The sequence below is a fragment of the Sciurus vulgaris genome (genome assembly GCF_902686455.1).
Source record: "Sciurus vulgaris genome assembly, chromosome: 8".
Taxonomy (NCBI): Eukaryota; Metazoa; Chordata; class Mammalia; order Rodentia; family Sciuridae; genus Sciurus; species Sciurus vulgaris.
Window position 1 is genome coordinate 65,922,605 of NC_136468.1, and position 27,472 is coordinate 65,950,076.

Genomic DNA, 27,472 nt, shown 5'->3' on the forward strand with positions numbered 1-27,472 from the left:
CACCCAATATAACAATATAATTTGACCAATATCATTCCCCAGTATTTCCTCTTTCCCTCCCCTTCTCCCTCCTTCTGGTCCCTTTCCTCTCCCTTTGATTTTCATGACATCCCTCTATCTCCTTTCTTTTCCTTTTCCTCTCTAACTTCCACATGAGAAAAAAAAAAAAAAATGATCCTTGACCTTCTGAGTTTGGCTTACATTTCTTAACATAATGTTCTCAAATTCCATCCAAAATTTAAAGTACTCCTGGTAGAATCTAGTTAAATACCTCAAATTGTATGATGGTGTTCTCATTCACATTTAGGTCACGGGTGGTAATGGAATGCTCACCGACTTCATTTGAAACAAACACCATAGCTGAATCTTCCTCCCTGTTATTCAAAAAACAAGCAACAAACAAAAAACAAAGAATCCACTTGGGTAAAAATTCATCAGGATTTGTATAGAGTAGTAATTTTATTTTTAGGTTCTCAATTAAATACTTACGGTGCTCCCTTTGAAGAATATGGGCAATAAAGACCAATGTTACCACCTGGATAAAAAAACCAATTGTCTTCTCTGGGCCCAAAGTCAAATGTATCCAGAAGCATCACAGGGTTGTTCAGATTATTTCCATCAATAATAAAGTCATCAACAATCCAGATCTCTTCTTTCTTACCTAAGGCAATTTTGGATAAAAGCAAGTTTTTCCAAAGATGAAAATCAGATGGATATTTGTGCTCATTGGAAGAAAGTAAAGAACAGAAGGAACTCAGTAACAACAGGTCAAACATATGCCTTCTAAACAAAACTCATAAACTATATAATAGCGTGTTCACAGTAATCAAAGTGTGAAGAAATTTAAGCTTGCAACCATAATAAATTGACATGGCACAGAACTGCCTCGCTAATTTCAGAAAGTGTTGACAAATGGCTTGGGGAAGTGTGCTGTCCTTCCAGTCACAGCAGTGTGAAGCAGGGGTGGGGGATGAGTTGTTTGTGGTTTGGAGAATCTGTAAGATGTCTAGTCGGTGGTGAAGGGAACTCGGACTTAGAACCCGGGTACACTAACTACTTACTCAAGAAGCCACTTACGATGTTCAGGGTCAACCCACACTTAGCACTGGGCTTCATTAAGGTGCAAACACTACGGCCCTTACAGCACTGCCCGGGTACATAACGGCAATTAATTATTTTATCTATTTAACACAAAGGAAAAATACACTGATATATAATACTTAATTTTTCCCCAATGCTTTTCAAAACCTCCAAAGCTTGTTTAGAGATAATGGGGAATATATAGAAAAACTAGTGAAATTGCTCCATAGTCTGTCATAGGATTTGACTCAGTGACTTAGGCCAGGTGTTGATGGAAGATGCTGCAGGGCCCAGAAGGCAAGACCCAGGCTGCTTTTACAAAGTACTGTCTGGACTGAACTTGAAGCAAGCTGATAAAACCGGGCTGAGCAGGAATATCAAGATTCCTTCTAGCTGGCTTCTTCCTACTTTTAGTACAATTCTCACAAAACATAAAAAAAGATCTATAAACCGGAGCCTGCAGAATTTACATAATACTTTAAATGAAATGTGTCCAATTCACTCTAATGCTTTCTTTCATTTCCTTGTTTTGGAAGTGGTTGGTAATACAATAAAAAGACAAAAACTCTGTGAGCATCCCAAACAAGCCTCTGGATTTTGAAACTGGTTACATTTCTCCGTTGGATTTTTATTGGTTGATTATACACAGACACACCCAGCTCCTCACCCCCACATACTCACTCACACACATATACACACATAAGACATCTATATCTACCTGTAGATCTATGTATACATAATATTGTATAATCTCATATATATTTATAATTAATTTAGACAAACATTCATCTTGATTTTATACATATATTTTCAAATAAGCTAAAATTTTATGTCTTAATAAAGGAGATACTCGGGTTAAATTTTAGAGATGGAAGTATGTTTTTCTTGTCCATTTCTGTGCTACCTGTGCAAAGAATTCTGCTTAATGTGGTATCTCTGTGCTTATTTAGGCAATTAAATACAGGATTCAGTAAATTCTGGCTCTTTGTAATCAACAGTTAATAGAAATATAGGAAGCAATAAAACATTACACATTTGTAAAAATCTTTTTTTGTAACTATTTGAAAATGTCATTAAATGATACATTCACTTTAACTTATCACTCAAGTAAGAGTATGTGACAGATATTTCATTAGGCACACAAACTGTTTTGTCTAAGTCCTCTTCCCTTGGCCATGGTGTTTTGCTATAATGTTCTATTTCACTAATGAAATGTCACAATCAGATCTAGATATTCCTAAATGAAGTCAACAGAAATGTAGTTACAACTGATGTGTGCCTAATGATTATGCTGATATTTGTAAAAATCTTAGCTCTAAGTCAGGATTCGGCTATATTTAATCATCAGGAGAACTTAATAGCGAAGTATGCAGAGATGCTAAAGATACCTAAAGTTAAGTACTCATTGAGACAGGTCAAAAGTGAGCCATGTAAAATGTGAGTGCTGTGGACAGCTAAGTCTCTGGGTTGACACTCTCTCCTCTCCTTAGAAATAAGTATGTTAACATGGGATTGGCAATTTTGATCACAGAAGAACACATGCATTTTTACCATTATTATAAGGTTGCCAAAGTCTGAATCTTGTAGCGTTGGTTTGGGCACCATATGGCAAGGGAACATTAATGAAAAGTATATTGGTCGTTTGAGGGAAGTAAAATTCATCCATCAGGTGCCACGTGATTCCTCCATTGATAGAAAACTGTAGCAAAATAGAGTGAGACCTCTCTGGGGTACCTAGGAAGAAGATAACAAGGGCATAATATTTATTGTGATAAAAATGGAGAAATAGTATCTTTGTAGCCATTCTTCTGGCATCAGTGCATGAGCTGGTTTATGTTTATATGGAAGTTTTATAGTTCAAATGCTTCAAAGACATATGAAAGTGATGACAGGCTCAGTTTTTATATGAATATATCTTAAAAAATAAACATCAAATCTGGGATTTACACACAATACCACCCTTTGTCTTTTAGCTATGTACCCCCACACTTCTCATTTAGGAAATGTTACATTGAAAATTTTTGATTTTATTGGTATCATAATTTTACAAAGGGTCAAGCATTTAAATTTTGAGATACAAGCAAAAAACTACTTGAAAATTTATTATATCCACAGTGGCATTTTTTAAAAAAAGAAAATCATTTAGTTAAACATGAAAAGTCAGTACTGGGAATGACATTGGCCAAATTATACTGTTATATCATATGCATGCATGAATATATAATGACTCCCACCATTAGGTACAATTACAATGCATCAATAAAAAGTATGGAAAAGAACATGAAAAGTCAGAATGACAAACAGTAGGTTTTTGGGAGTTCACATCTGTAAAAGAAAATCCTAAATTTTCAGAAATTAAAAATTTTTAATTTAAAGTTCTTATAGCTAGGAAATAGTGGTGGAAAGACACAGGGACATAATGATAAATTTGACTACAATGGAACTATTGTGATTACTATGGCTATATGAAATTGGTTAAAATCAGTAGTTAATTTACACTAAAGACCATTTGTGAACATTTCTGTACACCAATTTATGTTAGCTCTTTTATATAATAAAATTTGTGGATTCTTAAGTCCAGGACTTCTTTTTGGAGGAATTATGTAGGGAGAATTTTCTTGAAGGAGAACAATGAATTCATGCCCCTAGAAATAGCTTACCTTTTGCTATAAATCTAAGTGAAAACTGGACATACACAGTATTGGTACAATCTAGATCTCTTGAAATAAGCATCCTCAGTCCTTCCTGAAAACAAAAACAGATGTGTCAAGCAACCTTATTTCATTTGCAAAGTTATTTTCCTCCGATTTTACTTGCATTAGTTCAATAATTCATGTCACGATCAAAAAGCAATATTCTGTCCAATTAAAAAAAAATCGAACAATCCTCATTCCCCCTCTCTTAATGGTCTCTATTTCCTGTGTGTAACACAATTCCATTGCCTCAGCTCTGAATCACAGTTTGCTGTGACTTTTATAAAAACTGGCACAAAATGATAGCATTATATATCTACAAGACTTTTTAAAAATAGCCTCCTTTGATCACAGCATGTTGTGAAAGAAGTAAGGAGAAAAGCAGATGGTAAATGTGCCACATGCTCCTGCTGGAGGCTGGGAACTAATAGGTAACTTTCTCAGGGTTCTGAGGGTCTTAGAGACTCAGTACCCTCTTGCCTGCTCTGCCAGCCCCAGAAGGCTCTCATTCAGGCTGACACAATACCCCCGAGTCGGTCAAGTTAAATAAGGCATAAGTAAGGCAGGTTCCCAGGTCTGGGCTGTTACCATTCACGCAGAGAAGCCAAGAAATGAGGAAAAAGAGCATATTAGCTTTTGTAATTTTTTCTGCTAATTAGCTATTTCTGGTTGCCTGAGATTGACAGTTTGAAAGGTTGTTTTCTTCATGTGTACCTAGTATTGTGGTGACAGCCAGTAAGACAGATCTCACTATGCAAACATCCTAAGGTCCAAAACAAGTCTTTTAGTTTCTCGGCTGTGACTTCGTTGGAGTGACTCTTTAGTGGTCTATAGTGATAGTACTGAGTGGACACTGTCAACTGATTTCTTAATTATCATCTAGCAAATACCAGACACAATAATAACTAGAAAGAGCAAATGTCCCTCTTTTTCCTTGACATTCATTATAGCTCATAGTCTTCAATATCTGAAAAATGTTAAATAAAGATAGTTTTACAATAACAATCATATATTGACTTCCTACAACATGCTAGGTTCTGAAATGGGCATTTTACCTATGTAAAGCACCTAGTGCCACTAAGAGAAAGATATTATTATTCTTTTGCAGAAAAAGAAACTGAAATGCAGAGAGAGATAGTTGATATCTTGAGATAGCTCAAAATAACACTCTGTAAGTGATAATGGTAGGACTGGAACCCAGATAGGTCAGATTCTGAAACTTATATTCCATACTTTATAAGATACTACTGTTTTGTCTACTAAACTATCTCTTGGTGTGAAGAGAAGAAATCCAGATAATGCTACATTTCAAATTTGACAGTTGTTTGGTATTATAATAAAAAAGCAATCATATTAATTCCCATCTCTTAACTTCACACCCACTGATTCATACTTCTAGAACTGAAGTTTACCAGGTAAAAGCCTTCTATTTCCAGTCTTCATTTTTCTTTTATGCCTAATAATTCACTGCCTTGCTCGGTCTATGACGCCTAATCTCAATGCCTGTTCTTCATGTCTCAGCATCTTTTCCTTCTCTCTTCCCTTTATACTTGTGGGCATAAAGCTGTGGGTTCTTTTATAGCTCTGTGCTATGTGTAGGTTGGGGTTGAGAAGAAGGCTTGTAATGAAAAGGTTTGAGGTGAACAACTCATAGATTCAGCTAATAAATATGCCTTTCCAACATCAAGATAAAGGAAATGATTACTCTGCCCCTTTGATCATGGAATATAACTATAAAATTGTTTCCATGGGTAAATACAAGTCGACCATAAAATAATACATTTTACATATTTTTTGTAGGAGCAATTTTGTTGAAAGTGTGGGCATAATCTATAATCTAAAAGTAACCTTTCATATTTGTAGTATTTGTCTATGGTTTAGTATTCAATATTGATATTTATACAGTGGGACTGTCAAGTCCTGCTGCCACACATATTTGGTTCACATAGATACATTTCTTTTATCATCCTCTTTCCAGGTTCAGTGATCCATCTGTGCCAAATGTGAAGAATTCTTTTGCATCCAACAAGCTATTTTAATAACTGATAGTACTCCTGAATCTATGAACACTAAAAAGAGACTATCATTTCCTTTTACATGCAAGAATGCCTTTCTAGGTCAAACTGCAACCTGCGAACCCTCTACATCTTACAGAGCTGATAGTAAGTCTAACACATATGATGCTCGGTTGCTCTTGCTTTTGGGTGGCTAAAGGGAAAATATAAAAGGACCGTGTGTCTGTCTTATCTGTAGACTCCAAGGACCATGGTTGATTCTTCTGTTCAGAAAGTTATCAGGTGAAGATCTTTGAATCATGAGATGTTAGAGAGCTTCTGCTCTTCAGTCTTGTCAGTGGGATCAGAAGTTGGTGGTAATAAGACTAAAGCCAAAATTCCAGAAGCTTCCACTCTAAAATGTAATACCTCAATTTCTTTGGTTCTTCAAAATTCTTAGGAATTTAAATCACTCAGGTTCCTAAGCATTTTTTTTCCTTTTTCTTATCCAAAACTTGTTAAGAATTTGGGTTCAAATAAGATGATAACTGGCGACAATTAACTATAATTGAAAAAGTTCCAGGGTGTCTAATTTTTTGTATTAGGTATTAGTCATTAAGGTTGTGTAGAAACCGAGGCAGATTTTTGTCAATGATTTCATTTGCACACCTAGATTAGTCAATTTCCCCATGCTGAGAGGGACAGGATGCAGCATGTCTTCATACATGGAGATGTGCCAGCTGAGCATAGAGTCTCATCAACTGCTTAACATTTCTCTGGTAAGACATGAGTGAAATATGAAAATATACTAACAATGGTTGAGAATGTTATTTAACTTGGTTTTCTTTAAGTTACCACCAAGTAGTTCTATCAGCAGGAAGAAAAGAAAAAAGAAAAAAAAATTTCATAAAACTATTAAATAATAGGGCAAGCCAAATACTTAATAACATGAGATGCTATATTCCTAGAAATTAGATTCTAACAATTATATACAAATAAATGTTATATATAATTCCAGCGGGAAGTAAGGAAAATTTGATCATCAAATAAGGGGCAGAATAAAATTTTATGCCCTAGTGAGCATAAAAAATGACCACTAAATAGATGAGGAAATATGTTCTGGGATAAAAGACAAAAGTTATGTATAAAATAATCCATCATCTGAACACATTCAGAAATGCATCTGTGTGGAGCAAAGAGTGAAAAGGGGAATGGCATATGGAAGTAGAATCTTACCCCTTTAAAAATGAGAGATGTTCCAGATTTGATGGTTTCACCATTCAGATTCCCTCTCTCTGCACCATACACTTCAGGCCAAAGGTCAGGATGCAAATTCCCATTGAAATCATCTTTCAGAATTGAGGGGAGAGGAACAACAGGAACACAGTAGGGTCCACCAAAGCCCCGGTCGCACCTAAAAATGAGTGGAGAAAAGGGCATCATTTGTCATGGGTTTACCATGCCAGCTTTACTGTGGCATTGCAAAGAAGGGAAACTGCCAGTTTTATTAACTTACACACAGCGTCCAGCATCACAAATCCCTCGTCCTGAGCACATCCAAGGGCACCCTGAGGCCAGTACAACATTATCGATAGCCCAGGAATCAGCTCCCACAGTGTAGTTGGCCTGAATCCATCTGAACCGGGTCCTGGGAGAACTAACCAAAGAAAACACACCATTGATTTGACAAATAATTTTGAAATATTTTTCCTTAAAGCGCCCTCTTCCAGCATCCTCTTCTTTGAAACACTTTATATTCATATGAAGCAGGATGTTGTTTTTTTCTTGACCCATAAATAGGAGCAGAAAGCATGCTATTTAAATATTTTACCACTACTTTCATATAAGAGACTACAAATATATGTGGGAGATGGAAAAGTTATTTTGAACTACTGATCATTGTGTTTTTGATATACATGTCGATTTTGCTTTCAGATTTTTACTGCTACTCAGTACTGGGAAGGAGATCAATGGTGATAAACATGAGGAAAAACTGAACTCTTAACAAAATTCTGGCAGAGAGGTTCCTATTCCATTGTCCCTAAATAGTTTCCAAGAGTGATAGAAACCTGTCGTACTTCTGCCTCCTATTTTGGTTCTCAGTGTTCTGGCTCTCTAGAGCTGAGAACAAGAAGGATGTGATGTATTCCCACAGTTTCTATTGTGTTTGCAATCTGTTATTTGGAGCATACTAACCGACCCTCATGGAGGAACAGAGGAAGGGCAGAAGATTGCTAGTTATCTGGAATGTAGAATGAGGTCTACCTGAAGTTGAATTTCAATAGAACCACTCAGGTACTATTGTTTCTCCATACCAGTTTTCTTTCAGTGTCACGTAGCTGTCAGCATGGTAGCTTTAAAATAGATATCTAATTATGCTACTATTCTATTTAACATCTGTCATTGGTTCCCCACCAAACACCTACACTTTCAAGGCCAGATACAGCCTCCCCAGCATCCATTCCCTCCCCAACTCCAACCTATCTTTCCCAATTTCTTGTCTTAAAATTATATTCCGGCAACTGGCTTTTGTTCTAGCTTATGACTATGTGAATGCTGTCCTATGTGCTTTTTCACTTGAGTAAACCCTACTTATTCAGACCCCAATGAGACAACAGTTCCTCCAGGAAGCACCTGCCAATACCCTCAAGCTAAGTTAGGTAGTATCCTCCTGTGTTTCAGTAATGTCTCTCTGAATATTACCTCTTATTATTTTATATCATAAATAGCTGTTTAGATATCTGTTAACCTAAATAATATATTTGGATCCTAGTCTTAGCTTACTACTTAGTACCAAAGTACTTAAAACACAATCAACATCTAATAAATGTTTATTGGGTTGAAAAAATTGAGTAAGCTGGTAACAAGCAAGCATTATTTAAAACTCCAAGGGTCCACAGAGAACTATTTTAGGACAAAAGTTAACATGTTTTGGTTTCCTATATTTTCCCTGCCATTTGGTTGTATATCTATGAATCTGACTTAAATCAGAAAAATGGAAATCACTGTAAGCATTTAATGCTGAGAGTTTAATGCAAAAAAAATTTGATGATAATGACAGATCTCAGAAACCAATAGCAGCAGTGAAGAAATCAGAGTTTAATAAAGTCAGGAAGTCACTATAAGCCCAAGGCTGGAGGGACACAAAAAAGAGACATTTTTGCTTGTTCCCAGGCCCAGGGTCACGAGGAGGGGCATTTGGGAACCACAAAAGCTGGCCAAGATACACTTGATGGGAGGAAAAGGGGAGAGGGGATGCCCTGATTTATCACTTATTTCCAGCCTCCCACCTCTTGCCAGTGTCTGCCACTGTCTGAACCTACCAGGAAGCCTGTGGATACATATAGGAGGCTGGGAGCCTGCAAAAGCCAACTTCCTTGCAATTCAGAAGAGAGTGCAGGAAGAGAGATGCAAAGATCTAAGGGATAGGGGTGGTCCCAGAATGGCACAATTTCTAACCAGTCACTACTGTATACATTGGTTCCTACAGAGAGATTCTCAAATAATTCAAGTGTCTCCATGACAAAAGTGGGTGCTGCTCTAAGTCAGTATATGACCTGAAATGTTGGGAAAGGAAAGAGAGATGAGCATCTGAAAAATAAACACACACACAAAACAAAACAAAAAAAACCCCATCTTCTATTTGTACTGTGGTGCTGAGATTAGGAAACAAAACAAAAAACAAACAAACAAAGCCAGAAGCTAAGAGTACTTCTCTGATATGCAATAATTTCACATTGCTTAATGTGAGTAACTATGTTTGGCTTATGGGTAGACACTTATTTTTACAACAGCACAAAACTAAATCTGGTGGGAGCCTTCATATTGCCAAAGAACAGAAAAATTCAGCCTTGTAAAACTTCTGGAACTCTAGCCACATTTAAAAACTGCAACCCAAGGTGCCTTGTAGTTTTCTACTTCCTGGCACATTCCATGCATAATTATCATGAAGAGTAATAGAGTCCCCAAGTGGAATCACAATTATTTTCAAATTAGGTGACAGAAACCTAAAGTTCTGACATGTAGCCAAATGACAATTCTCACTTGGTGGAGAGTGGAAGGTAGACAGTGATCCGCTTCCAATTCTGGAATCTTTCCGAGGTGTAAATTGAACTTTCTGTGTAGTGCAGACAGCCAATGGTTGGAGGAACACACTCTTCGGTGACAAGATGCCAGTCCCTGCCATTGTTCAGAGAATACTGGAGTTGCACACTGTGGGAGGCACTGAAGGGCTTACTGCAGCCCATGCTCATTTCAAACTGCAAGAAGGTAGATGCTGACACATGAAAATCCCAGGTCTCAGCATAACGAGGTTTTCCTACCAAAACAAACAAAAAAAAAAAAAAAAAAAAAAAAAAAAAAAAAGAGAGGGAGAGAGTGGGGGGAAGTCAAATGGTAGCATTTAATTGTGCTCTTACTTGGCATTTATGCCTGCAATCAACATTTTCAATAGTAAACAAAAATCATGCATCTTTAATGCCTCATATGGCTTTGACTTTTCTTCTTGTATTTACTGGTTTTATATGGTTACCATAGACTTGGAAAAATGGAAGTCTGCTGAAAAGCTTTACCACCTTAAAAGAACTCATAAAGAGTTTTAAGTTCATAATTTTGCAAATTATAAAACATGGGAATGCAATCATACAGATATTTTGGTCCTGCCTTTAAGAAATCTTTTTCATATCATCATGTTTGCTGAAAGGCAGTTTCAACAAAAGAGTCACTGGGCTCACTAAGTTATTTCAGAGCACAATACTTTCCTCCCACAAGAACCTCCCTAAGCAAAAGCAGTTAGGTGCACAGCTTTGTATTAGAGAACTTCTTTTGGGGTTTAGTTAATTTAGTCCTCTATTTAATCAAATATCCTCCTTTATCTGGTGATAATATATACCTATGTTTTCAGTGAATATCAGAGCAGTATCCATAGAGAGACAGTCAATATCAACTTGACCTCCTTGGATTCGATACCAGTTGGCTTGCAAATCTAAAGAGCCATCAAATTTGTCTTGAAATCCAGTTTGAGAGCTGTCATTCATTCCTATAAGGACATCATCCAAAGCCCACTGGGCTGAATGCTTCCCTGTAACCAGATGAATAAAGGCCATTGGAGAAAGTTAATTACAGCGCAATATGAATATCTTTGTGAGCATGATTTTAAATTGGATTGTCTAAAAATTGACAGCAAATTAAAAAACACATTATACAAGATGGATATGAATGCTATATGATCTGAAAGATACCAGGAAAGTTAAGGTGAGCAATAACTTACCATGTTGTGGTTGCCACCATCGAAAAGCTGTTGCAGGTGTCTTTGCCTCCCGTGGCAGGTCAATGGAAATGATCTGTGGTTCCAGAAATGACATGAAGTCCAACTCTCGAAGCAAATGCCAGAGTATCCCATTGTCATTTGAATACTGAACAACAAGCCCTGAGTTATAAGACATAAATTCAGTTACTCAGACAGCTTTCCTAGAGGCAAGAAACAGTGTTTTTTAAATGGCAAAACTGCGGCAACTTCAAATTGAATCTCATGGAATGAGAGCACATCCATCTAACGTCCAAGGAATGAATTAGTGGACCTGAAGGCTCATCAATTTCTTGACAGTTTCGAACGCACTGACTCCCAGTAAATGGAGACCAAAAATACATAAGTTCCTTTAAAGACCACTCAGCTTTGTGTGAGCGATGAGTAGGTTGGTAAGGGGAATATAAAAATCCGCTCCAGATCATGTACTTGAATTTTAGATTTTGTCCTCAACATTACAAAGTCTCCTATCATTATTATATACTCGGAAGAAATATCTCAATCTTCCTGGCACAAAATCAAGCAGCACTCTGCTGCCAAAGCATCAGGCAATAAGCACTGCCCAGTCTGGACTTCTATTAAGCAGAAAGATCCTTTAACTAGCACTGTGCACTTTGGCAGATCTCAACTAAAGAAGCTTGGATGAAGTCAAATTATTAAATAGCAAAGCAGAAAGACTCCTCTCCAATGTAAAGTGTGCTTTCCTTTCTCCAGTCAGTCTCTTCCCCTATGCTTATCCTATCTACACATCTACCTGTCGCTAGGGTGGCATGATCTGGGCAATTAATGTGTAAGAAATTCATGTGCTACCTGTGCTGTTTCTCCCAGAAATATTTTACTTATTTATTTTTATTTTTATTAGTACATTATAGTTATGCATAATATTGGGGCTCATTTAAAATAGTCATACATCATGGAATATAATTTGCTCCATTTTAGTCTCCAGACTTCCCTATCCTTCCCTCTGTTCCCCTTCCTCTACTCTGCTGGTCTTCCTTCTATTGTTAATTTTTATTTTTAGTTGTAGATGGACACAATACCTTTATTTTGTTTATTTAGTTTTTTTTTTTTAATGTGGTGCTGGGGATCAAACCCAGTGCCTCACATGTGCTAGGCACTGAGCCATAACCCCAGCCCCTCTTCCTTCTATTTATTTGGTTTTTAAAAATAGTGCTATATACATAAAGCTGGATTCACTATGGTATATTCATACTACATATATGGTACAATTTGATCAATTTCAGAATCTTAGGGAGGGAGGATTTTGTCTTTGGTCTCTCCTCGCAGAGATGACCGACTCTCTCCTCCTCCCTTTTGAGAGTGCTTTTATTCATATAAACTTTGCCATATTTTAACCAAGAAAAAGATATTTGTGTAAATCAGTGTCAGTTTTAGGAAAAAAATATGAAACCTATGAAGGAGAGGGAGCAGAGGTAGTATCTAATTGCCTATTTTACAGTTATTCCTAAAATGCTCACTGCATATTCATAATTATGACTGAGGACACTGAACGACTTTCTAATTTCATAATTCACAGAAATTATGCACAGTAAAAATACACTTGGTATATTTATTTTATTATATTCTTACCCTTGGAAAACTATAAATCATTTATGGTATCTATTACATTTTAATTTCCTTTTTATTGAGTGACTAGAACTTCTCAATCCCTTTATCATGTTAGATAATAAACAGTTCACTAAAATAAAGTTTCAAGAACTATTATGATCAAATATACAGCTGAATGAAAGCTATTTAATGCTAATTACTAGCATATGGAATTATGGTTACCAGATCTGACAAGGGATAAACCAGGAACAATAATGAAGCATAGGCTAAAAATTAGAACTCTTAAAAGAATTAAATCTACTATATTTAAAATAGAAGAACCTATCAAACAACGAGAGGATAAAAACAGCTTGAAGCACAGGGCCTCTTTGGGGAAGACAGTGTGCTGTACACAGGTGTAGGGATGGGAGTTAGAGCTTCCCCATTTGCTGGGGAAGGGAGAGTCACGATGACAATGGAATCTCAGCTATTTCTAGTCTTTATTCTAGTCAAATTGAGAACCGTCTGGCAAAAGCTCTAGTCTCTAACCCTTGATGTTTGCTCAAATTATCTCCGTTGACTTTTTAGTATAATGGATGGATAAGAGTGCAGACATTTCAAAATTTAGTTTTCTTGTGCCTATTAATTTGTATTAATATGGTTTATATTTAATAATATGAGAAAGAGAAAAGAGGGAAGATTGTGTGTGTGTGTATATATATATGCATCTATCTATCTATCTATCTATCTATCTATCTATCTATCTATCTAGAGAATATTAAGATAGCTGTTTGCGGGTGACCTATTTAGAAGGTAGACCCAGAAATGAAGCATCGTGAGGATGAAATCTCACTGGCTGATCCTTCTTTTGCCTTCTACTCAATGTACAGTTCAAGATCAGCACCTGCATCACCTTGGAACAGGTGAAAATTTATAAAATATGTCCAAAATTCATTGACATTCCTCCCTTCAAAAAAGTGGAGCTTAATTCTCTTCCCTTTGAGTTTGGATGGATTTAGTAACTTGCTTCTAATGAACAAAATGTGGTAGGAGCCATGGACTCTATAATGACTTCTATAACTAAGTCATTAAAGGTATCACATTTGGGGCGGGAGCTGTAGCTCAGTAGTAGAGCACTTGCCTAGCATGAGTGAGACCTTGGTTTGATCCCCCTCCCACTGAAAGTGTCCATAGTTTCTTCCTTGCTGTCTCTCAGATGCCTTGCTCTGGAGAAAGTCAGTGAAGTAAGGACATTCAAGCAGCCTATGGACAGGTCTACACAGAGAAACTCTAAGTTTCCTGCCAAAGCCAGAGAAGAACTGAAGCCTTTGCCAACACCATGTGAGTGTGCCATTCTGGAAACAGATTACAGCTCTATGACTGCCCCTGGCCTGGCCTTTGTCTTAACTGCAACCTCGTGAGAAAGTCTGAGCCAGCACCACTTAGTTAAGCTGCTCGCAACTTCCTGACTCACAGGAACAGTAAGACAACACATTTGTCATTTGAAGCTGCTCCATTTTAGGATAATTTGTTTTGGAGCATACCACCCAAGTCCTATCAGAATTTGCATTTTAGCATTGGCAAAATGCAAATCCCAAATGATTTCAGGTGTAAGTGAAAGTATGAGCTGCATGGCTCAGAAGGTACATCCTCCCCTGGCTTTCTGCTTATTGCCCTCTCCCCACTAGCTTCTGCAGGAGAGTCACACTCACCTTCTGGCAGCAGAAAGATCTGCAGGGATGAAACCTCAATTCCAAAGGACAATGAAGAAGTGCCTCCCAGAGAAGGAGGAGGGAGTGGAGGAAGGTAAGAGGGAAAGAGCAATATCCATATTTGATATCAGTTGCTCAGTCTCATTAGCTGTGTCATCTAACACATTGTATGTCTGAATAAACCAAGACATTTTAGCTCATCTGCTGAATGTTTAAGGCATGTAAAACATTTCTCTTTTTAAACTACAACTCCATCTGCACTCTGCCAAGTCTTACTGAAAACAGCCTAATTTTGACTTTAATTCCAAATATGTAAATTGATGCTTCAGCTTGAGTAAGTAAAGAATCTTCACTTTCATCACTGGAAGAGATTTGTTCAAGGATTTAGGCAGATTTACATGTTAACAACCAGTTTTCAATAAAAGGCTGAGAAATGCCTGTGGGATGTGAATTACATGGCCCATATTGAGTCTAAGAAAATGGCTCAGGAGTAGCAGAGAACAAGTTGCTTCTTCCTAAAGGGATGCTAAGGGGAATTTGTCCCACAGAGCAGACAACGGCACTTGTAATCAGAAGTTAAGTATAGAGCAGAGCATCACATCTATGATAAGCAGATGCTTCCTACTGGGCTAGGTTTAGGGTCTTTTTTTCTTTTTGTTTATATAGAAACGGGTAAAAATATGAAATTTTCAGAATAGCCATGCATGTAAACTTCCCTTAGATTCCAATTTATTAAATGTCATACTTCCTTGGTGAGTCCCTACCCAGACTATCTAACTAAATTGGCACCTCACCCGGCATTATTTACTTTCCAGCTCAACCTGTTTCCGTCTATCTCTTACCATCTAACATTTTCTTGCTTACTTGTTTTCTTTATTGTTTGTGGTCTGACTCCTTTCACTAGATTTTAAGTTCCTTGAAGGTGGTCATTAGTACTACGCTGGCTGCTCCTGACACATGCTGGGTTTGTGCTTCGTTCTCTACCCCTTCACCGCATGGCTGACAACATCCAGAATCTACCCAGCAGGTGCTTCTCTGTCTTGTGGGCTGGAGTGAGGACCTCAGATGACCCATGAAGAAAATGCAGCTCAAGGAAAAAACCTTTTTTGTTTTAACCCATGGGTATTTAGAGGGTTATCTACTATTCTAGCAGAGCCTGGTTCATCATGACAGATGCATCTGCATTTTGGTGATACAGTATCTGCAGCACCTGGAACAGTGTCTGGCTTAGAACAGATCCTTAATAAATATCTGAAGAAGAAATCGAAGAATGCAAATGGTCTATACAAATTTTCAGACTATACTTTGGTAGATAGATGATTGGGATAATGACTAAAGTACGGCAATGCTCAGAAGAAGTCATTAAAGCCTTTGGTTATTGGAAATTTAGAGTTGATAAACAGAGTTCTCAGTGGTTCTGTTGACTAACAGGTGCTGTTTACGTCAGTATGTTTTACACAGTCATACCTGGCATAATATACTTAGGTAATAATCCTGTAAAACTCTCCTCATGTTGTTTCTGAGGCCACAGCATGGAGAAGGACCCATCTGAGAAGCCCATGGATCTTTAGGAACCAACGCACATTCTGGGTTCCTGAAAGAATTCCATTCTATCTGCAGAGCTCTCAGAGGCCACCTGTGCCTCAAGCCTTTGCATTTGTTTCAGAACTGAGTCTTTTGGGGCAGAAGATGGTAGGGTGCCTAGTGAGGGTTCAGGGTAAGGAGAGAGGGAGTACAGCATGATGGTTAAAGTACACGTTGTTAAGCCGATGTGAGTGGTTTGAATCCTTGATCATTCACTTACTCAATGCATGGTTGTGGGCAAGTTACAAGGGTCTACATCTATAAAATAAGATTAAATGGTCCTACCTATAGCAAAGGGATACCATGGAGATGAAACAAATTCACACCAGTAAAACACTTGGACACAGTGCCTTGCATGTGATAGGTGCTTAGTAAAAGCTATTATCTATAGTTATATAGACATTAATAAACATTAATTAACATTAATTTTTAATAAAAGTTAATGTCTGTAGAACTGCTCCTCTCACACAAGAATTCCCCCAGAATTTTCAGGAGCAGAAGTAGAGTTCAGTCTGTATTCAATAAAACTCATGTCAACATGAATTCAGATGTTATATATATAAATAAAAAGAATGAATAAAAAGAAAAAATAGAAAATTAAAGAAAACAATTAAAAAAATAATAATGCCCTATGCAAGCAAGTTTTATTCATCACACTGAATGAAAAGTCTATGCTATTGCTTCCCTCCTGGCCCCTTCCTGTGAAGACTTTTAATGAAATCGAGTTCTCTAAAACAAATGACCTTTGCTTCTGCCTACACTCAGAGCAGTCGTGATATTTTTCAGGTGTAAGGACCTGTATAAAATATTAGAACTATGGCTTTCTATGAAAAGAAGGCAAGAAATGATTCAGGGTAATGTATTAGTTTGTAAAATCCAGGCCAAACTTTCAGTGAAAATAAGACTAATTCGTCTATAGTAACTGTAATTTTTATGGAAATAGAGCAGCTTACCTTCATTTCTAGCTCTTGGTTTGATGCAGGTAATACCTGAAGTTTTGCTTCCAATTTGTATATAAAACTGAACAAGTCTGGAAGGAAAAAAAAAAAAAAACCTTCAGTTTACTTACAAATAGGTGAATTCTTAGAAGAGATTTAACCCTTTATATTTTGACATAGAAAGAAAAAAACTCCATAATTCTTAAGTACTACTGTTATTTTTTTTATTTTTTATTTTTTTGGTTTGCTTTAGTATATTGGATATCTTTCTAATATAAACTATGAGAAAGCAATTCCAATTTAATGGAAGAGATGCCAAGAGATTCAACTTTTAAACCTAAGGGATACATGATAGGCAAAAATAACATATCTCCTCCATAAGTTAATTCTGTAATTATTTAGATAAAGTTAATTAATATGACCATTCATCTTACTCTGTACAATGATCTAAAAAAAGAAATAAAATAATTTAACCCCCCCTTCATTTTGATGATCTGATAAAACTTTCTTAAATATAGACAATACCATTCCTGGACATTCAAAATGAGAGGGAGAAGGAAAAAAAAAATCTAACACTAAGAAGCTGAACACTATATTTGTTTAGGGCCAGATAATTACCTATTATTGATTTAGACTCAGTTGACTAAGTTTTTCACAACAGACTCTCAGTGTGATGTAAATCATGACTGTCCATGGCAATCAGATACCACCTGCTTGACATAGATACTGCTTTGAGAAAAGGACGTGGAAGGACACCGAAAGAGACTTGAAGTCAGCAAACCACATAAAAGGGAACCCCAGGTTTTAGTGTCCTTCCTTCCAGTTCTTCAGTAATTTCATGGATCGAAAAAAGCAGAATTTTATTTTAGGTGCGCTACTATTATTTCATTTGACCTTAAAAACCAAACAGTTCTTTAAACTACCAGTAGGTGTCAGTGTAGGTGTTTTGAATTTCTGGGGCAGTTTTCAATAAGTGATGATGAATAAATTTAGATAAACGAGGATTCATCATTTTCAGACATGGAATTTAAAGTTGAAAAAAATCTTTGTTTCAAAAGTGTACATAAGAATAATACCAAGGACTTTTTTATAATTATAAAGAACTTTAGAAAGCCAAGTCGAACATATACTAGATGTACAAGCTTCGGTGATAGCTGTATGCTGACTGATGAATTATGGTATGATTTTTGTAGTATCCATCTATTTAATTATAGAGCTAAAGTTATGCTTCATCTTTTACATAGCAGAATCTGCATACAGAACCATTCATCTGTATGTAGAAATTATTATAATATCAATTCTTCATAGTAAACCAGAATATTTTAGGTTGACCACATGGTATGGTCAATACTATCTTCATGGAGAAGCATAGCAATTAACAACTTACCTGATATTTCTGGTGTCCAGAGGGACAGTTCTTGCTTCCCTTTTCCCAGGGCCACTGAAGTACAGAGACTTGCCATCATTAAGTGTTCCACAGCCAGTTCCAACCTGGCCACCAGTTATTTTGTACCACAGAGGGCTGAGCTTTCCCTCAAACCTATCAAACATCTCGCTGTAATTAGGGATATTCGACACACAAGTTCCTTGTGCAGCTTCAGAGAAAAGAAACACATAGGAGCTTTGTTGGAATCACTAAATACGAAAAGGTATGTTCGACACATGGGCAAAGAAGGAATCTCCACAGGTGTTGGGAGAAAGAAGCTACATAGAAATTTGTAAAAATAACAGAATGAATCAAACACCATTACCCTATGTAAATGTATGACTACACAAATGGTATGCTTCTACTTCATGCACAGAGAAACAAGATGTATCCCATTTGTTTATAATAAAAATAAATTTAAAAAAATAAAATGTCTGGTATAAAAAAAAGAAAAAGAAATTTGTATCTCACAATGGTCTGCCAGAAAGACAACTATTATCGAAACTATTATCTAACTACTATTATCGAAATAGTAACTAACTACTATTATCGAAAATGCTATTCTGCTTCTGTTTTTAAAATTTTGTTTTTAATAATGAGAGACATTGAGGATGACGCATTTCCACAGTTCTTGCTACCCAGAGGATCTGTGTAAACTCAAGATTTGGTCCATTGTTAAATATGTTCATTTGTGGTTCTGCTATTAGAAGATCAACAAGGGAAGTTCTGGATTAAAAAATAAATGCCACCCTTGAAACTATCAATGACAACACTCTCCACAGAAGGCCTGCAACAGCGTGTCTGCCTTTGGTTATGTGCCAGAGGAGGCCAGAGCACCACCAGCCAGGAAGGAGCCTTTGAAGCTGCCTCCCAGGAAAATTCAGAAATGATTTTGAAGCTGATAATATTTCCTTCAGTTTTACTCTTTAATCTCAGTTCCCTTTTCATTTTTGTTTATAGTGACATTCAAAGGTGACTGTGGTTAGAAAAGACTTCTCTCACAATGCTCTCTTTTGGGCAGTCTTCCATTTATTATTTTATAAGTTGCATTTTTGCTTTAAATGCATAAAATTACATTTATTATAAAACAAAAGCAGTGTAAAGAACTCAGGGAGACCCTGCAGCCAAGTGGTTGAAAGCTTGTGTTTAGGTTTTAGAGAATGACTGCCAGAGTTTGAAGCCCAACTCCAGCAACTGTTAGCTGTGCAACCTGAAGAGTGTTATTAAGCCTCTCTGCTTCAGTTTCTTCTATGTAAATAGGTTTAACAGTAAGATAGCACAGGATTATGTTAGAATTAAATGAGAAGAAATAAAAAGCACTTACTGTAGTGCTTGGCATGAAGTAGGGGGCTTGAGCAATGTTTATTATGGTTGCTATCAATAATAAATCTTAAGGGAGTTAAATTGGTGACATCATGTTTTCTTCCTTAAACAGCTTGAAACTACAAAATATCTTATTACATTAAAAAAATTTTTTTTTAGTTGTAGATGGGCACAATATCTTTATTTTATTTATTTTTATGTGGTGCCAAGGAAGGAACCCAGTGCCTCACACATGCAAGGCAAGTGCTCTACCATTGAGCTACAACCCCAGTCCTATAAAATATCTTTACCTCTTGTTTCTGAATGGCAAAGTCTTACAATTCTTAGACTTACAGAAGAATAAACTCAGCATCTACTTCTTTGAAAGAACAACATGAAATTAGTGACTTGAGACGAACATCTTACAAGCAAATCATCAAACTTGTGGATTCGGCCTTACCGGTGTACCCCAGGTCACAGAAACACACGCCTGAGATGCAGTCCCCATGGCCACTGCAGTAACTCGGACAAGGCTCAGAAATGTACACTCCATCTAAGCCAAATGGGGGCACGTTCTTCTGTGAGCTACTCTCCTGGATCCACCGAAACCTGGTTTTGCTGTAGGGGAAAAAAATACCCCACATCTGTTTTTCACACATGCATCTTACACACAGCCCTAGGATACAGAAAGTTCAGGAAAACTCAAGAGAGATTTAATATTTACTCTGATGTCACACCTGCTCTACCACACGTCACCTTCATAAATTGTCTCTCCCAGATCTTTCTTACAACTTCTTGATTTTTTTTTTTTCTCAGCATAAATGTTCTAACACCAAGAGGCTATCAGGCACAAAAACCTTTATTTATTTATTTATTTTTAACATAAGATTTTTGGTGGTCAGAAATATCATAGGGTTTTTATTTATTTATTTATTTTTGGTACAGGGATTGAACTCAGGGGGACTCAGCCACTGAGCCACATCCCAGCCCTATTTTGTATTTCATTTAGAGACCGGGTCTCACTGAATTGCTTAGTGTCTCACTTTTTGATTAGGCTGGCTTTAACTCTTGATCCTCCTGCCTCAGCCTCCAAGCCTCTGGGATTACAGGCATGTGCCACGGTGCCTGGCAACATCATAGGTTTTTATTTGCATATTTTTCAGCCCAGGTTCTTTCAGAAATAAATAAAAACCAAAGAGACTCCTTTATTTTATTTAATATTTCACCTGTCCATCACATTGATTTTATGGATATTTTCAGAGGAGACTACTTGGGAGTCAATGTTCTTTGTTGGGATGTAGAAAGGGACTTTGGCCATTGGCCATTGAAATGACTCAGGTAGAGAAGAGTTAAGTTTGTAATGAAAGCTCTACTACCATTTCTGACTTCCTCCCTTTCCTCCTTATCTCTCATATTTATTTCATGAACTCTAATCAACCAGCTGGGCTGCCAATCAACACAGGTACTGCCTATAAACAAAAGAGGAACCTAGTTCCAAGACTTCAAAATCCTGCAAACTAGGGGCCGGTGGGGGCCCATGTGTGCTGGGCTGCTGCTCAATCTTTCTTCCTCTAGTACAGTAGTTTTGACCAAAATGGGGGAAGCAATCCTTTATGCAGAACATAAGGCTCCTAATCAATTCAAGAAACAGAGCATACACTCTTAGGTATTTTGAGAAGGTAAAAGATCTCAGGAGTTAAGGAATATGTATTAACAAAACAAAACAAAACAAAAAACAAAACTGAACCAAACTGTGTCTTTAGTGGACTAATCATTTGGTTAAGAAGGTCATTCCAGGATATGGTGAATCATAATTGAGAGTCCTTGATGGAAGACTTTTTCAGAATGTAGGAAAAGAGATAGCTCCTCTTTTATTTCTTCTAATTTTTGCTATTTGGCTTTTAGTTGGATGGTGCAAATAAAATCAACAAAGCTTCCACCAGCCACAATGTAAGCAAGTTTTGCTTCATTTCCATCTCTTAAGTTATGCCTGGTTCCTGATGCCTGCTGCTACTTTGTTCTCTTCTCAGTGGCACACTGGGATTGAACACAAGTAATTCAGCAACCTCAAACTTGCAAGTATAAGAACTGGTAAAGAACTCATTAAAAACTAGTCAGAGACAGACCACCTGAAGAAGGGAGGAAATAAGTAGGCCAAAGCTAAGCTAATAAGAATGTCTAGATTCCATATTTTAAAATAGGGGAGAACCAGTCTTGAAATTATTAATATTATTAATGTTATCTGTGTGCATGTACCATTCTTGATTTTTCAAGGAGATACAGTAGAATGTAGAACTATGATTTCCTGCTAAACAGCATTAATTTATTTTGGAGAGCCATATAAAGAAAGGAAGAAATCTTCCTTGTAGCTAATTTGCCCGTTTCTGATCATTATTGCTCATTCGACATCCCTTCATTAAACCAACATTTATCAAGTACCTACAACATGCCGGACACAGTGCTAGGGTTGAGCAAACCAAGGGAAGCAATACCCAGACACGGTTCCTGCTTTCATGTGGCCCATAGTCAAGGGAGAAGACACACTTATCAAGCGCTCGAACCAAGATTTGTACATCTGTAAGACAGATAACCACCACTAAGAAGAACAGAGTTAGGAGAGCATGCAGGAGAGATCTTTGACTTGATAGGGATATCTGGGTTGGAAGTGATCTGGAAGAATAATGACTCAGGAGAAAGAGTTTAACTTACGTAATTTTATTGCAAGTAAACCATAGTGTGGTTTGAATTATTGAAATCACTCAACGAAACTTCCCCTTTGTTTTGACTGTTTCAGATAAGCAAGAAGAGTCTATATTTTTGTCCCTTCTACAGTTTTCATCTTTGTTCAAAGGATGCCTGCCTGAACAGGAGAACTGGTTTCTCTACCTCACCCTTCCACCACCACACAACTCAGAGGTGTCGCTTCTATCTGTTATTCTGTACAGAGATGCACAGGGGGTGGGTGGTGGAGACATTCTTTAGAACACTAAGCAACTGTGTTTTTCTCTCTGTCCACAGACATCCACATCAGAGCAGGTTGCACAGTATTCTGTCTGAATGGGGAGACCTCTGAGATCTGGGAGAGACCTAACAACACCAATGTCTCTCCTCTGTGGGCAAGAACTAGGCGAATGAATAGAAGCACAAACTGCTCCTTTGAGAAAATGGGTTTAGAATTATTTCTGAAAGAGCAATGTTCTAGTATTATAAGCCTGTTGCCTCATGGCAAATAGCTCCAATTTTAACAGTTAGAATTCTCAGCTTTTGAACACTGCATTTGGAGATATCTGAGTTTAACATATTGCAAAAGGAACAACAACAGCTCATTTACTTGGGGTAAAGTAGAAACATATTTACTATTCTTTAGCAGAAGGCTCTTCATCACAAATGCCATCAACCAGCAAGCTGGATGGTATCCAAATTAAGCAGGAAGCTGGATTCCAATGGAGAAGATTTATTCTTCTAAAAGCTGAAGTCCAACAAAATACTGATATATTGGGAGCCTCAAAATATTGGCTCATTTTGTGATGCTAAAGATACTCTTTTCTTACTTCTCCCCTGTGTTACAAATTGGGTTATTCCACCCAACATCAAACCAACTGTAGTTATATATTACTGGGCTTTGGAGAAATCAAGCCAGATTTGTGTTCTTTGGCTCCCGTTTGTAATTTTCTGCTGTTACAGTGATGACTTCTAGCACCCTGAGAGTCTAGTTGTAACAAAAGTGTACCACTTGATGTTCCTTAGTTACACCTCTCTTGGGAAGAGCTGTGGTTAGGCCATGGTTTCAGGAAGCATGGTGGGAGGAAGGCAGTGGGGGAGGGAGCCGTGCAAAGTTCTACACTGTCACCGGCACAGCTTAAGACGGGCAAGAAGTAGGATGAGGTCATTATTTAGCTGCAAACACAGCTTTTTTTTTTTTTTTTTTTTTTTTTTTTTTTTAATGGAAAAGGAAAGATGACTCAGAAGGTGAAGCACAGAGGTAGAAGTAAGAGCTGAGAACAATGAATTAGAGATTCATCAAAAACTCTCCTGTCCTGGGCCTGGCTTTGAGAGGAGGGAGTCTAGTCACAAGCCTCTTGGTGGCTTTCTGAATTCCTATAGTCCAGTGACTGCTATGTGCTTCAGATTCTTTCCTTGTTTTGTATTTGTGTTTTTCTTTGTTTGCTTGTTTTGGTTTTTTTGGTTATCCTATCATTATCTCACCATTTGATTTTGGGGATGTGTAGGGTGGATAACCTGACTTCACAGACACCCCAACCTGGTATAGATCCAAAGATTGGGAAGTGAGTACCTGAAACTGTGATGGGCTAAGACCTTGGGGGGTCTTGGAGGAGAGTGAATGTATTTTGTGTGTGAGAGAGATTTGAGTGACCAGAGGCAGGACAGATGATGGTAGATTGTAACAATAATGCCCTCCCCCACTTAATCACGCCTCCTTCTGTACATGTTCCTCTGTAATGTGACTTTTTCATGTACTTCCTATCAAAAAAGGGAGTCTATTTCCCCACCTTGTGCATATTGACTGGTTTTGTAACTTTCTTTGACAGGTGAGATGTAGCAAATAAGATGATTCCTTGGGACTCAGGAACCACCTAACTGAAATATACTGGGAGGAAGACCATAAAGAAAGGAAGGTTTAGTTGTACCTAGACACCGACTCATCAACTGAATGCAGCTACAGGAAGGAGGCCAGTAGATCTATCCAGGCAACACCACAAACCAAAAGAGAAAACCAAAGAGAAAATAATAATGCATCTGTGCATCCTTAACTCTCTTCCCCTTTCACCTGTTAAGAGATGACAAAATCTGGAATGGCTGCCTCAGTTCCAAAGGTGGAAGTCACGTGCTCAGGATGTCAACTTGGAACTGCTCACCTTTGGACCATGACAGAAGAAAGAATGGACTATTTTGTTTAAATAGTGCTGAGCATTTGTGTTTGTGAGTTTCTGTGTTACAATAGCTGGGTCTGTATTTTAACTAACTCAGACTGACAAATTCTTAAATTTCATTAAAGGAGGTAGATTCATCAACCCTGCTACCAGAGCATCAAATACCTAAAGCATTTGAGTCTGACTTTGATAAACTACAATGAACACTGACACTTACTTATAAGTTGATTTGGATACACTGATTGAAATAGCTTAAGGGCTATATCTTGAAATAGCTGGTGTTTAAAGATTACGTTTCAAGGTTTATCAAACTAGCACAGAAACTTTTACATCTTTGACTAAATGACTGCCTTTCATTTTTAGGAAGTGTTCCTACCTGAACACTGAAGGTGTAATTTTTTAGGTATGCATGTCTAAGTAATAATGGGGGTAGAGACTACAGTATATATGTATATACTGAAATATACTGGGAGGAAGACCATAAAGAAAGGAAGGTTTAGCTGTACCTAGACACCGACTCATCAACTGAATGCAGCTACAGGAAGGAGGCCAGTAGATCTATCCAGGCAACACCACAAACCAAAAGAGAAAACCAAAGAGAAAATATATAATAAATGTATAATAAATTTGGTGATCAATTAGATGAAAGATGTCACAGACAAAATAATTTCTAAAAACTTTATGAATAAGCCAATGTTATAAACTACTAAGCTTTTACCAGATGCCAGTCAGGTGAAATGATTACTGTAGTAACAAACAACTCCCAATCTTGTGGTTTAAACAAACAAAAGTTTATTTCTCTCTTGTCAAGTGTAGGTTGGCAATGGAGTCTGGTTATTATAGATACTCAGGAACTCAGAGGGATGCAGGTTTTATTTCAATGATGCTTCTATGAAGCAGGGTACCTGGCAAAAGGCACATGAGCTCTTAAAGTCAGGTTTCATGTCTGTTCATATTGTGTTAGGACATGAAAAGCTTCAAAGTTGTGGGGGAAAGTATAACCCTACTTTATTCCAGGAAGGAAGAAAGCTGGAAATATTGCTAAATGACCCTATTGAGTATCCCAATCACACATCACATCATCAGGAAGCAGTGCAAATAGACTTCTCATATCATCTCAGCTGTGAACCCAGATGACTTGACTGAGTCACAGTTAGGGTTACGTTTCAGAATTCAACGAAGAAGTGTTTACTTGAAGAATGTTTCTTTCTTTCTTTTTTAAATGATAGAGTTAAAGATACCCATCTTTGTGTTACCTATGCCATCTGGTACAATGATGCTATAAATGAATTCTAGAATACTGAACCTGGAAAAAAGTGCATTTTTAAAAATTGAAATCTTTCTGTTTCCCTTCTTTTTACTTAACAATGAGAACTAAATTGTCCTATATTTTTCTCCTTTGTCCTAGCTGCCAGGAAGCTAAGAGTTCAATTTGTTGCCCTATTAATGAAACTGGTTCACTTCCAACTCTCAGTCTATTAATTTTATTCCCTCATCAACTGTTTTACTCTTTCTCTCTATTGTCTTACTATTTGTTTTAATAGTTATTTAAAGGGGTTGTTTATATTGAAAGATACCTCAACTTGTCTATGCATTGAGGCACTAAATCACCAAAAATCTACAAGAGAGCCTGACAGCTCTCTTAGACTTCAATGGCTTTTGTTCACTGCTGTCTATTTAATGCTCTGGCACAGGTAGGTGTGCAATAAATCTTTGTTGAATGAATTAATGGGTGAATGAGCGAATCCATCTCACTTGCAAGTATGTATGAGCACAGGTGTAGCACATGCACATGTATGTGCATGCACACACACACACACACACACACACACACACACATTTCCAACTATTTTGGAAATTTTGTCCTAGGGTTCTTTACCTTAAGAATCATTACTTGAAAAAAGAACAAAACAGCCAAATTATATAAATTCTTTCAGGCTATTGAAATTCTTCAAATAAAGATATTGGGATAAATGTTCTCAAGAAATGGTAGCTATGACACATAATAAGAATGATTACCTTACCTGGCTGCAAGAGACCTTGGAATAACAATGGTGATTCTTGTCCATTCTTCAAAGTCTCCTGTATGATACATGGTGGGCTCACTCAGTTCTCTGGAGCTCCCTTCACATCCTTTGCCTGCAGAAGCTGGAAAACAGCCTTCTTTCACCAGAAACCAGGACATTCCAGCATCATGAGAGTACTGAAGAAGAACTGGGGCAGTATTGCTGAACTGATTGGCACATCCTATGTTTAGCTGTTAAAAAGGACAGAATTACACAAGGTTTTGGTTCCAAGACATTATCCAACAAATTAGGTGCTACAGCAGTGAGGGACCCTTCTACTCAGTCTACATGAAATTTACAATGTTAAGACTGTGTAGCTCAATTCCAACCAAAACCCTACCATAAATTCTGGATTTCTTGGTGGACACAAGCAGTAAGTAATTTTTAACAGAAAGCTGAGCAAGCTACCTACTTTGTGGATTTCTTGGGATTATAGGAGAGAAAAAGTATAATGTCTGTGGTCTGGAGTCTCAGACAAAAGATCAAAACCAAGAAACTGCTTCCTTCTCCTTCTTAGGATAAAAAGGGAAAGCAGAAGATGGAGAAACAGGTGTTTTCCTCAGAGCAGGAAGAGAGGGCTGGTTTCTCTGTTTTCCATAGAACCAAAAATCTTTATTCTGTTTTCTTGCCAAAACTCAGTAAGAAATCAGAATCAACTTAGATGAAAGCACTAAATTTTTGTCACAGCATCAATTAAGCAACATAATCCAGAAATAAAACTATTACTGTTCCCTTGAGTAGAGACTGCAATAGGATTCACAATAATGAAAAAAATTGTAAAAAAATGCAACCTAAATCCTATTGCTTAGCATAACTTTTTATTTTCCTGTTTTTATTTCTGCTCTTTATATGGAAGTATTTATTTTGGTCATGTAGTTGAGGCTATCACATTTCTAGAACGTTCCTCTCACTTTTTATTTAACGTTATTTTA

General features: G+C 37.2%; 2 protein-coding genes across 12 annotated transcripts in view; one reads left to right on the top strand and one right to left on the bottom strand.

Annotated features, from left to right (window-relative positions):
- Window positions 1–27,472, bottom strand: part of RELN (reelin) — a 472,616-nt gene that overhangs the window by 68,080 nt on the left and 377,064 nt on the right. For all 3 annotated transcript variants that reach the window (XM_079149959.1, XM_079149958.1, XM_079149957.1), the window contains exons 28-40: window positions 26,499–26,731; window positions 20,043–20,200; window positions 18,242–18,449; window positions 16,870–16,946; window positions 11,037–11,195; window positions 10,659–10,847; window positions 9,812–10,085; window positions 7,284–7,424; window positions 7,004–7,181; window positions 3,741–3,825; window positions 2,632–2,814; window positions 490–661; window positions 272–374 (exon numbers count right to left, since the gene is read on the bottom strand). In XM_079149959.1, coding sequence (XP_079006085.1) covers window positions 272–374; window positions 490–661; window positions 2,632–2,814; window positions 3,741–3,825; window positions 7,004–7,181; window positions 7,284–7,424; window positions 9,812–10,085; window positions 10,659–10,847; window positions 11,037–11,195; window positions 16,870–16,946; window positions 18,242–18,449; window positions 20,043–20,200; window positions 26,499–26,731 — 2,160 coding nt within the window. The remainder of the gene's footprint in view (window positions 1–271; window positions 375–489; window positions 662–2,631; window positions 2,815–3,740; window positions 3,826–7,003; window positions 7,182–7,283; window positions 7,425–9,811; window positions 10,086–10,658; window positions 10,848–11,036; window positions 11,196–16,869; window positions 16,947–18,241; window positions 18,450–20,042; window positions 20,201–26,498; window positions 26,732–27,472) is intronic.
- The window catches only part of LOC306667427 (uncharacterized protein), a 36,869-nt gene that overhangs the window by 4,671 nt on the left and 4,726 nt on the right, over window positions 1–27,472 (top strand). For 4 of the 9 annotated variants that reach the window (XM_079150046.1, XM_079150047.1, XM_079150049.1 and 1 more), the window contains 3 exons: window positions 13,837–13,961; window positions 14,309–14,426; window positions 24,380–24,523. In XM_079150046.1, coding sequence (XP_079006172.1) covers window positions 13,886–13,961; window positions 14,309–14,426; window positions 24,380–24,523 — 338 coding nt within the window. In that variant the 5' untranslated portion in view covers window positions 13,837–13,885. Of the gene's footprint in view, window positions 1–13,836; window positions 14,427–15,236; window positions 16,860–24,379; window positions 24,524–27,472 lie in introns of those variants that run through there. The other 5 variants (XR_013765539.1, XR_013765541.1, XR_013765538.1 and 2 more) reach the window with 5 other exon arrangements.